The 12,804-nt window shown below is 40.2% G+C and overlaps 1 protein-coding gene across 1 annotated transcript in view; it reads left to right on the top strand.

The window, feature by feature from the left end:
- The window catches only part of GRAP2 (GRB2 related adaptor protein 2), a 136,706-nt gene that overhangs the window by 97,270 nt on the left and 26,632 nt on the right, over positions 1-12,804 (top strand). Inside the window, exon 4 of the mRNA XM_075183010.1 lies at positions 5,939-6,058. Within this exon, the coding sequence (XP_075039111.1) occupies positions 5,939-6,058 (120 nt within the window). The remainder of the gene's footprint in view (positions 1-5,938; positions 6,059-12,804) is intronic.

Genomic DNA, 12,804 nt, shown 5'->3' with positions numbered 1-12,804 from the left:
GTTGCCCAGCTGCCAAGACTTTTATCTAGTTACTTCAAAACTCGCCTCTTAGGGCTGATCTTTTTATTAATAAACTGGACAGAGATTAAGCAAGTGTTGTTCCTGTACTGGATCTGTGATTGTACTTTTTATTCTTTACCTATATTTCTCTTGTGCACTGATGCTTTTTAAACATATTGGCTCCCCCATATAGATACTTAGGTTATCATCATCTTTAACCAGGTGGTAAAAATTACCCAAGTTGCACTCTTCTCGTACACTGTGCCGGTCCACCATGCAGCAAATTATCTACAATTCTGGGCAGTAGCACTCGTTATGTAATGATAGCTATGCATGTCCACCTTATTGGGAAGTTTATACTGAGAAGCAATACACCAAAATTGTGACAATTATATGACAGTTTCTTTCTATCTATCACTTTTGATCTTGGAGAGTGAATATTGCATTGCGATCCTGCTTAGGGTGCCTGGCGAGTCTTCTCAAAGAAGTGAGTTACATGAAAAGGTCAAAAGTGAAAACATTAACATAGGGTAAAGGTAAAAACCAGGTATAAAATGATATCTTGGGTAAAAAAAAATTAATCATGTGCTTGGATGTGAAAACGCTATTTGACAGTCTGTCTGAATTCAACTGTGGGCAAATGGCTGTGACAAGTCTTCAGATAGCCATACCACTCTGTTTATTTTGTTCTATTATGGTTCTGTTTCATTCATGTATTATGCCTAGAGTCTATTTTGTAAGAATGCTCCAGCTCTGTTTTCTGAAAATCGAGCCCCCCCGAACTTTGCAAATCCAAGTACCCAGCCGAGACATGCCATGGCCTCCGTCTCTGGAAGTGACAGCGGATAGACACAGCCCCTGGGTGACATCTTGCCAGGAAGGAGATCAATGGGGCAGTCCCAGATACGATGCGGAGGTAAGACCTCAGACTTCTGTTTATCAAAAACATCAGCAAACAAGGAGTATTGGGAAGGAAGAACCGCTTTGGTGGAATCTTCAACAGTAGCAACAGAACGTAAGGGCTTAACATGTACCAATCACTTGGAATGACAGGATGGACCCCAAGACAAAACTTGAGCGGACGGCCAATCAATATGAGGAGAATGCAGACAGAGCCAAGATAAATCAAGGATAACCGGACTGGAGGTGTGTGTAACACATAGAGAGATATTTCTTTGAAATGCAGAGTCTCGACTTCTAGAGACAATGGTTCTGTTCATGTCAGAATTCTCCCATCAATGACTTTGGGTATATAGTAACGTGGTAGGTAGTGACAAGGATTCCACTAGCTTGGAAGAATTAAAATTCTCAGCTGCCCCAGTGTCCAGAGGAGCAGGCAGTTGTTTAGATTCCCTGAAACCATGAAGGGTAATGGGAATTAGACAAGCAGACAAAATTATTAAATTCTGGAGAGCACTTGAAACTTCCCAATGTGACCTCTTGATCACAGATTAGGGTTTGGCATTTCCCTGGCGTTTAGAGCATGAGACCAGGTGATGCCCAGTTTAAGCACAAAAGAAATTCACCTCCTTCTCTCTTCAGGAGAGAGCCTAGAGCACCCTAACTGCATAGGATCCTCTGTGCACTAGAGGGTAGGCTCTGAGTGACCGTTAACACAGGATTCCACCAAGAAGGTTCTTTCTCTGAAGCCCTCTCTCGACACCAGATGTCAACTCGGTGACACAAAGAAATCATCTAGGGTAGAAGGAAGTTCCTGCCAAGCTAAAACATTTTTAATTCGTTCAGCCAACCCTTGCCAGAATTTTATCACGACGGCTTCATTATTCCATTGCAGCTTGGATGAAAGTGTACGGAACTGGATAACGTATTGAGTAAGGGTGCAGGAACTCTGTCAGAGTCTGAGTAAACTTGAAGAGGCTGAGAAAACACGCCCTGGCTCATTGAAAAATTTTCAGAAAGTTGCAGTAAACACAGCACAATCCTGCAATAAAGAATCATTCCTCTCCTACAGAGGGAAAGCCCACGCCAGAGCTTGTCCAAAGAGGAGTGATATGATATAAGCCACTTTAGTGCGATCAATGCTAAAATTTTGCGGGAGTAGCTCAAACTGAATTGAACATTGGTTCAAAAACCCTCTACAAAGTTTAGGGTCACCATCAAACTTTTGAGGAGTAGGTAAACGTAGAGATGAGGAGGATTCAGTCTGGGTAACTTGATTTAAGAACACTTTAAAGGAAAAAAATGCAGGTGGCCCAGTGACTCAAAGTAGCCCACTATGGGCCCTGCCCAGGGTGCAGATGCCCCCCTGCCCTCCAGCCTAGGCAGCCCCTGGCCTCCTCAACTTAATTTTAATTGGCTTTTGTGAGACCCACACAATGGTTTTTGTGAAAAACACTATTGCATAATATAATATTTTATATAGAGAGCCTGTACTTCGATAAGCATGCCAGCACTCATGTAGTTTCTTCAAAAAAAGTACATTTATTTCAGAATACATTCATATGATAACAAATAAGTGGAAGTAGAAGTCAATGGAGGTCGTTTCCATCCAGATAGGATACTTTGTCGAGGCAGATAGGGATCTTTGTCCCTATCTGGATCAAATCGGCTGCTGTCAGCTTCTTCTTCCACTTATTAGAGATAGGGACCTTTGTCAAGGCAGATAGGGATCCTTGTCAATCTCAAACTCTGAACTTGAACTCAGCAATGTTCACTGTCGATTTAAAATAAAATGAATAACAATATTATAAAGTATAGCCATTTAAGCTAGAACAGACAGCATTTTCCAGCTTATTTTAACATCTTTTTAAACCTCGAACTGCAAATTTGATTTCAAGGTTCGGCTTTCAAGGGAAGTACAGCTGCTGCATTCAAACCCAAAGTGAACTAGCCCTAAATCAAGGACGAAAACTATCAAATTCTATTGAATTATGACCTAGTTCGAATAAAACAAGCATCTCTACTGGTGCTACAATCGATCCACAGTTTGCAAAACAGACTCCACTTTAATGCCAGGTTTGCAAGTATCATCCAAAGTCTTAAACAATTATACTAAAGAATTGTGGATGTTCATGTTGTAATAAAAGCATTAATAAGCACCTGCAGGGACATAACATGCAATGCCGGACAACGTAAAAAAAATGATAAGCGATAACACTTTGCCTCCCCCACATAGGCCTCAAGAGCAGAGCGGGGGCCTGCACTGTAGATGAATGGTCATTACTGAGCCCTCCCCATAGCTATCGCACACACTGCAATGGATACAGTTCTGCAACAGTTATTACCATGCATACCAACTTTCAAAACTTCTCATCTGGGAGATCCTGGGGGAGAAGTCACGTGACAGAGGGTAGAAGGGGGCATTGTGACGTTGTTGTCCCGCTCCCACTATAAAATGCTGTGAATTTCGGCGAATCTGGGAGGTTTGCCTACTCTTCTGGGAGTCCGGGAGGACTCCCCGAAATTCGGGAGCCTCCTGGGAATTCTGGGAGAGTAGGCATGTATGGTTAAAACTCACCATAGAAAACTATTGCAATGGTGATGCTGCAGTCTATGAGAATCTTCAGTGCATTAAAAAATATTACACACATTTCTTGGTAGCATTTCAATAATGCAACATCACCAACAGTAGTCCTCATTTTAGTCAACAGAAAGAACCTTACATCATTTTACGTCTCTTGTAACCATTAAGAGAATAGCATATCCGTGAGTAATGAGCCATCTGTGTTGGGTAGGAATACAATTGGAGAGTCTCCAAAATAGATGCTTTTCATCCTCAATTCTGGCCAAAGACCAAAAATATATAGTTTATTCCAATATTTAAGTATATTAAAAATCAGATTGCAGCTAATGTGTGGCATTTTCCAGGCTTTTGCAATACAAACTCAGCATGCAGAAAAATTAGCTTGGTTATACACATAATTAGGCACATTTGTGTCCAGTACGACTTGATGAATCATTACACAATATGTATTAATACTGAGTGATTTGCTGGATGGAACAAGCCTTCTGATAAATATTATTGTTTGCAAACTTTAATTCACACAAGGAAATAAAATTTGGCCAAATTGTTATTTGATACACAGCAAAAATGTTACAAATGACCAAAAATATACTATTATATATAGATAGCGTGGATAGAAATCTGTAAATCTGGTACAGCTGATTAGTGACACTAGTCACAGAGTTCGGGTTGGTTACCCTTTTATTTGAACCGGTTTCAGTCTGGTTAAAACTAGAGATGTTCACTGACCCCCATGTTCTGGTTTTGGTTTTGGTTTTGGATCTGGATTAACTTTGTGTTTTGGTTTTCGCAAAACCGCCCTTGCATGTTATGGTTTTGGATCCCGATTTTTTTCTAAAATCCCTATTTTATTTTTTGGGGCTAAAAACACATATTTTTGCCTTTTTTGACACTACATTATTATTAACCTCAATAACACTAATTTCAAGTCATTTGCAGTCAATTTTGACCACCACACAGGTCACAATATTATTTTCATACACTTTCAAACAATGACTGCAGATTTAGAAGACCAAGCCTGCCAGACTTATTATTTCTATTTCAGCAATGACAATTAGCAATGGAGCTCTCCTGAATGTCGCTGGAGTCTTTGAAGAACACTGTTACCCCTCCTCTTTCTTTTTGTTTCCTGAGCATCTCTAGTTTAAACTGTAGAAAAACAGAAACACTATTTTAAGTAATCCTACCCCTCACAGCACATGATAGTTGTCTTTTGTGCACATCTCCTGGTGAAAATTGCTCAGAAAATACCCACAAAATAAGTTTTACTTGACACTACTTGCCTGCTTAATCAAAAATTATATTTTTATTAGAGATGTTCACTGACCCCGTGTTTTGGTTTTGGTTTTGGATCTGGATTAACTTCGTGTTTTGGTTTTGGTTTTGACAAAATCGTCCACGTGTGTTTTGGTTTTGGATCCCGATTTTTTTTCGAAAATCCCGATTTTTTTTTTTCCCTAAAATCACATAATTTGGCTCTTTTTTTGTTCCTACATTATTATTAACCTCAATAACATTAATTTTCAGTCATTTCCAGTCAATTTTTGTCAAGTGACAAGAACACTGCTACCCCCTCCTGTTTCTGTATCAGCAATGGCACTGGAAACTGGAGAGTGACAAGAACACTGCTACCCATGTTTCTGTGTCAGCAATGGCACTGAGCAATGTCCCTGGAGACTGGAGAGTGACAAGAACACTATTACCACTGTTTCTGTTTGAGCAATGGCGCTGGATCTCCTGGAGATGGAGGTACTTATGGAATCCAAAACCCGCGAGATCCGACAACGCAACAATGTCGTTTTGACTCGATTCAGATCAAATGACGAGCGAAAGTACCGAGCCGGCTCGTGAGTCTACTCGGATCCCCTAAGTTCGGGTGGGCTTGGTTTTCAGAAAACCGAGCACGGGCATCGCTAATTTTTCTATATGTTTTTACATAATAAATACTACACACACAATTGGTAGATGTAAGTGTAACACTTTCTCTATATAGTTATCTATATAATGTTTGCAATGAAAAAGTAATTTTTTTAGTGACTGAAACTAATTTCAATAAACACCTTGGGGCATATTTACTAAATGTTGGGTTCAAAAAAAGGGGAGAAGTTGTCTATAGCAACCAATCAGATTATAGCTGTCATTTTGTAGAATGTACTAAATAAATGATAACTAGAATTCGATTGGTTGCTATAGGCAACATCTCCAGTTTTTCAAACTCGCAGTTTAGTAAATATACCCTTTTGCCCGAATAACAAAGTCTGATGTATGTTATTCTACTTTGATTTTCATTTTATTTTATAATAGAGACAATTAACTTTTATGCTTAACATGTGAAATAAAGAAACATAACAGTATATGATTGCTTTGCTTTAAATGTTACTTTTTATAAAAGATTTGGTAATGAATGAAAACATGGAGTAGCCAGAAGTAATCTCTTCTTTCTTAACTTGGCAGATGGTATTGTGAAAACATTACCCGCATGGAATCGGAGATTGCACTTATGGGCAAGCAAGTTGGATCTTTCATCATTCGTGCCAGTCAGACGTCCAAAGGGGAATTTTCTATCTCAGTCAGGTACATTATCCAGTGCTTTGGTGTTACATTTGGGGACACTTTGTTAGAGTGGTGTCACAGGACAGCTTATCATGCAGCAGAAAAACAGCTTGGGGGTAAGAAGCTCTTCAGTATTTTCTGCTGCTTGAAAACTTCTGCATAATATCCAAGACATTTTTTAACAGCTGGTAAATTGCTTGTGTGACAGGTGCAGGAGAAATAACAAACTTCTACGATGCCACATATTGAGTGAGTTTTTTGTTACTGGCCCTGAACGTTGCTTGCAGCTTTTTAGCAGCTGTCAGAGCATAAAATCTGCTTTGTGTGACACCATCTAGGCAAAACCCATTCATTTCCGTATGACAGCAAAATAATACAGCAGTAAAAGATTCCATGTGACACCACCCGTAAAGCATGTTATATGGGGAAACAAACGTACCCTATGTTTCTTGTATCAATCCTACGCATGGAGGGTTTTTTTTTTATACAAAGCTAGACCCGCCACTCAGCTTGTCTATCCGTATACTCTTAGGGGTCTATTTACTAAACTGCAGTTTTGAAAAGGGGAGATGTTGCCTATAGCAACCAATCAGATTCTAGTTAACACTTGTTTAGCACATTCTACAAAATGATACTTTTTTAGTAAATATACCCCTCAGTGCACCAGCCCCCTCACCCCCCTATAAATAAAAAAAACTATATAGGCAAAATGATCTGGACAGGTATGGACAAATATCACATAACTGACCCATACAGAGGACTCTCACGTGTCCTGGTTTTCCACTAAAATCTTTAACTCAGAATCTTACCTTCCATCATTTAATCTCCTAACAAACCCAGCATAACATGACAAATGTGAATAGGGCCTTAAGTTTTCCCTTATGTTGGGGATAAAGGAAGCATGGGGTGGATGGGATGGATTTTATGGTCATAGCAATCTTTAGGCCATATGGGTATCCACATTTTACATTTAGAAATGATGGAAGATCTACCACTACAGGCTTAAATAACTGTATGTAAACTGCAGATCATTTACAGCTATTGAGATTGAGAGTAAAGAAAACTGTTTGAACATTTATTTGTAATAAATTAGTGACATCAGTACATCTCCAGATCTAAGGGGTATGAGCACCCACCTTTGTATGGGTTGGGTACGTTTTCACGATTACCAGAAACTCGACAAGCAGGAGCCCTACAAAAAAATCAGATTTGAAAAAAAAACAAACGACTGGAATATAAACAGACTTACCTAAAAAACGAAGCTACAGATTTCCGATGCCACCAGCATACTGACAAGAACTCATTCCGAATTGACAGCTTTCCGACAGTTGAGTGTTTAAACAATTAATTGCAGGGTCCAGACATTGCTGCTTTAAATTAACATTGATCTAGGTCATACTGACGTCAAACTCAGCTTCAGACTCAACTACCGAAAAGCTGTCTATTCAGAATGAGGTCCTGTCAGTATGCTGGTGACACCGGAAATCTGTAGCTTCAGTTTTTAGGTAAGTCTGTTTATATTGCATCCGGTTTATTTTTTCCAAATCTGATTTTTTTTGTAGGGCTCCTGCTTGTCGGGTTTCTGGTAATAGTGAAAATGATTACTACCGCTTTGTATTTGTTTAAACTATATTTGTTATTAAAAAGTGTTATTGCTTGTAACCTAATTAAGTTATCGAACATTTGCTCTAACATTCCTGGTCCTGCTGACACATGGGGATTCAAGAAACCATTGGTCCGCAATTCTCTTGCTAATGTTTTACATATAAAACAGAAGTGGAATTTGATCAATCAATTTATTGGTTGATAGCAGGTGCTTGAAAGAGTGGGGTTTATTCAGCAAGAAAGAAATATAGAGAAATAAATCCCCCAGCAACACTGATATAACCAGTAAAAGAGTTGCAATTTAATGTTTTGCATATGTAACACTCCAGACCTGAGTGGGGTGTTGCAGATATGCTGTGTTCACATTATTTACTTTCACTCTTGTTATAGCAGTCTTCTGTACTGTATGTTGTGGGGATGTGGGTAGCGTGTTTTACCAAGGGATGACTTGGGAGATACATTATACTGTTTAAACACTAATACAACTCTAAGTCATGCTTAGAATGCACTTGTCCAACACCTCGCTACTATGAGACACATCTCACTAAACAGAATGTATATACCTATAGTCCTACCACTCTGACAGACACCATGTCATGCCCAAAGTAAACCCGGTTGCCTGTCAGGACTGATTATTTTGATAGAACCAAATTAAAAAAAGCAATGAACAAATAGAATAGGAATATAATTCAATTTATTGATTTAACACAACCATCTAAAGAAACAGAAAGAATGACTTACATCATGTATGGATAATGACTATTAGACAGGTCCTCTCCAGGATCCTCTCCAGGATTCTCCCTAAAGCAGCCCCTTCATGCCCTAAAGCTAAATAACGGGTCTTCTGCATTTACCATAGCCAAATAGACAGTGGCTACAATAGTAGGACTAAAGGGACACAGGATATTGGAATCAAACAGGCTAGGACCAAGACAAACAGGCAATGACAAACAACGTTAACAGCAAGCTAAAAGAAACATTTTCCCATACATCCTAAGATGCAGACATTTTCATGGAGTTTACTACTGTATCAACAAGGAGAACACCCAAATTTACTGATGGCAGCTTTAAGAATGCAGGAGACATAATAGGTGTAGTGGGCAACAATTGAAAGGATAATCCCAAAAGTTGAGCCACTTGACCGTTACTGAATAAATTCTTCACCTTGGGCCTGATTCATTAGTGATCTTATCTTGTGTAAAAGTTAAGATGCTTATTTTTAAGAAGAAACGGGGAGATAAGAGTGAAGTTAAGATGGATTTTCATCTTAACTTAAGAAATTCTTAACTTACACAGTGGATTTTGCTTCTTTTCTCCCTTTTCTGAGCATGCACAGAGTGGATTTGCTAAAGGTAAGCAAAAAACGGCAGATACGATCACTTATGAATCAGGCCCCTTGTGATAAATCTTAATAAGTATCCAGATTGCTTCTTCTGTTATATTAGTTTTTTCTGTGGGCCAGTAGCCAAAATCCTTACAACTGCATAGCTCCCCACTTGACATTTTAGACCACACCATTGAATCAAAACCACACCTCATCCCCTTAATGCATGCTCCAAATGAGAAATGCCCTTAAATCACTTGTCCATGCCCCCTATTGGAGTATAAATTGAGACTTTAAACTTGACTAGTGGTGAGTAAATAACCATGGACTGTTACCCTCATGTGTCAGATGGCTACCGAGGGATATTCAAAGGATGCGCAGATCTGAAACATAGGTAGATTAGTGATCAACAAATCTGTCAGCTGGGCATAGGGAGTATATTAAACAGATGTCGGCAGATAGAGAAATCTAATATCTCAGTAAAGTCTTTGGAGGTAATCGCAGGAATCCATACAGCTAAATATGCATCACTGCACATCGCAGTGATGCATATTTAGGTACCGCTTAGATGCACTAAGGGCTACTCTGGGAGCCCCGGCGAAGTGACTCCTATTCTGCAAACTTTCTTTCCTGCGCTAAGCTGCCGGTGACAGGAGGAAATGCTGTGCACATGCGCACAGCACTTCCACTGTACTGGATTCTGCGAAGCCAGAGAGGCTTCATCAGAATTCCATAGGAAATGACAGGAAATGCCATCCTGAGATGGCGTTACCTGCCCGTGCAATGCGAAGCTTATCAAAGCTTCATGCATTGCAGAACATCGCAGTCCCCATAGTAATCTATGGGGACTGCGATGCTGCACATTGTCAGCCTAAATAGAGGAGATTTCTATGAGTTAATACATAGCAAACTTACTTAAAAGATGCGGAAACAGCCATTTCCTTATCTTGCTTCATGCATAGACCACACAGTCACTAAAGCAGATATAATCAGGGACATAACTAGAGATGCTCACTGACCCCTGTGTTTTGGTTTTGGTTTTGGATCTGGATTACCTGCGGGTTTTGGTTTTGGTTTTGCCAAAACCGCCCTTGCATGTTTTGGTTTTGGCTTTGGATCTGTATTTTTTCTCGAAAAATTACTAAAATATGCTAAAATCACATAACTTTGCTCTTTCTTTGATCCTACATTATTATTAACCTCACTAACACTAATTTTAAGTCATTTGCAGTCAATTTTGACCACCTCACATGTCACAATATTATTTTCATACACCTTCACACAAAGATTGCAGCAGTGCTTGCCAGTGATGAGAAAAAGGCCATTGTCATGCCTGGGCATAAGACCAAAAATCCACCTCTTATGTGTGGAATTATTTTAACACAAATCCTGACAACTGTTGTCTAGCCAATTGTAGCGTTTTTAAAACCACACTCAGTAGAGGTAGGGACCTTAACCATCTAGGATCTTCATCCATGTTACGGCATTTGAAGTGAGTTCATGGAAAGCTGTTGGGAAAATCAGAAACTTTTGTTAAAAAAATAACAAGAAGCAGTCCAGCATCATCTACCTCCCTTCTCTCATCTAGATCCCAGCACCTGCCATCTACACCCCCAACACATTCATCATCAATATCCTCACAAGTGATGGGAGTTAGTGCTGCATCCAAGTTGCTAAGGCTAGATGACTCCTCCACTAACTATGATTCCTCTGAAGAATTGTTGAGCGTTAGTCCCGCTGCTGCTGCTGGGGGTGGATCTTTAACCCATAAGAATACTACTAGTAGTTTACAACAATCGACTGATAAATAATCGTTTGCTAGAGGAAGAAAGTAAGAAAGCTGTCACCCAGTCGCAAAGCGGATCACAGACGCCATGGGGACTATGCTGGTATTAGATCTGCGTCCAATGTCCACTATTACTGCAACTGGTTTTAGACAGTTACTTAAGGTCTTCTGTCCCTATTACCAAATTCCATCATGACACCATTTTACTAGAAAAGCTATTCCTCACCTCTACCAGAAAGTTCATAAAAATGTAATTATTGGGCTATAAAATGCCATTCTACCCACTGTACACTTAACCACAGATATGGGGACAAGCGGAACTGGGCAAACTAAAGATTATATGACTGTGACAGCCCACTGGGTTGGTGATTCGCCTTCACCAGCAGGAACAGCAGCAGCATGTACCCAAGTACGTCACATTTTTCAGAAGTATGCTACTCTGTGTATCAGCGGCTTCACTAAGAGGAATACAGTTGACAATCTGTTACAAAAACTAAGGGATGTCATTGCAACATGGCTAATCCTGCTTGGACTCTCTTGAGGATATGTGATTTCTGATAATGACACCAATATTGTTAGAGTATTACAGCAGGGGGGAATTCCATCACATTTCTTCTATTGCTCACACAATCAATTGGTGTTACAGAACTTTTAAAAAATGACAATGACATGCATGAAATGCTGTTTGTGTCCCGAAAAATTTAGGGTAATTTTCGAGATTCTGCAACAGCATGTAGGAGAATGCAGCAGCTGCAAGAAGACTCGAATTTGAGGGGAATGTACAGCGAAGTAGTCACCTGTGAAGAGAGTGCAGACACAGTTAGCTTGAGTCAAGTGATTGCCTTAATTATACTTTTTGAGAAGCAGCTAGAGAAATTAAAGGATGAAATAAAACTAAGCAAATCTGGTAACTATATTGTAATTGTAGATCTAGAACTTAATTTGCTTTGCCAGGATCCAAGAGCTATCAACATCTTGTAATGATGTCTCCTCCTTTAGTTTCTCTTGCAACTGTTTCTCGGAAAAAACTTAGCTTTCCCAAGACACCCAGTGGGAGATGCAGATAAGTCAGCTTAACATTTTAACATTTGCTCTGCTCTAAAAGAATTGCACAAAAATCGTGACAGCCCTGCCATAAAATGAACTACAAATTCCATGAGGAAGGCCATTATCGGCAATTGCATCAAAGTAAACAGACTTCTGTGATGGTGGATTCCATGTCACTCACAGTACTGTGAGTGCCTCTTCCCGGACATTTAGGAACCGTGGCCGTCCTCCATCCTGAGGGTCTGCGCATGCGCAGCCCTTTCTTATACTTCAGTGTATGTCCCTTTAACTCAATTGGCAGATCAGGCAACACTCCCTATATTAAGCACCTGTGGTCAACACCACGTGGCCTGATCTTGGAGTCTCATTCCCCATGAGTCTCTGTAGGTGTCCTGTATTCCTCGTGTATTCAGCGCTGCTGATTCCTGTGGTTTCCAAACCACTTCTACCTCTGTGGTTTCCAAACCACTTCTACTACTGTGGTTCCCATACCACTTCTACCATCAACTGTATCATCGTGACTGTTTGCTGATTCCTATCCGCTGCCTCCGTGCACTACAGTCTTCCAAACCACTTCAACGCTATTATATATCATTGTGACTGTTTGCTGATTCCTATCCGCTGCCTCCGTGCACTACAGTTCTCTAAACCACATCAACGCTATTATATTTCATTGTGACTGTTTGCTGGTTTCTATCCGTTGCCTCCGTGCACTCCAGCCTTTACTTCACATCCTCTCACCTGTTCCTCATCAAGTCTGTGAGCTGATTCCTATCCGCTGCCTCCGTGCACTACAGCCTCCAGCTTGCTACTCGCCTGTGTTCATCATCGTGACTGTTAGCTGATTCCTATCCGCTGCCTCTGTGCACTACAGCCTCCAGCTTGCAACTCGCCTGTGTTCAACATCGTGACTGTTAGCTGATTCCTATCCGCTGCCTCTGTGCACTACAGCCTCCAGCTTGCAACTCGCCTGTGTTCATCATCGTGACAGTTAGCTGATTCCTA

This window comes from Mixophyes fleayi, chromosome 8 (assembly GCF_038048845.1).
Source record: "Mixophyes fleayi isolate aMixFle1 chromosome 8, aMixFle1.hap1, whole genome shotgun sequence".
Taxonomy (NCBI): domain Eukaryota; kingdom Metazoa; phylum Chordata; class Amphibia; order Anura; family Limnodynastidae; genus Mixophyes; species Mixophyes fleayi.
This window is presented reverse-complemented; position numbering and strand designations above follow the sequence as displayed.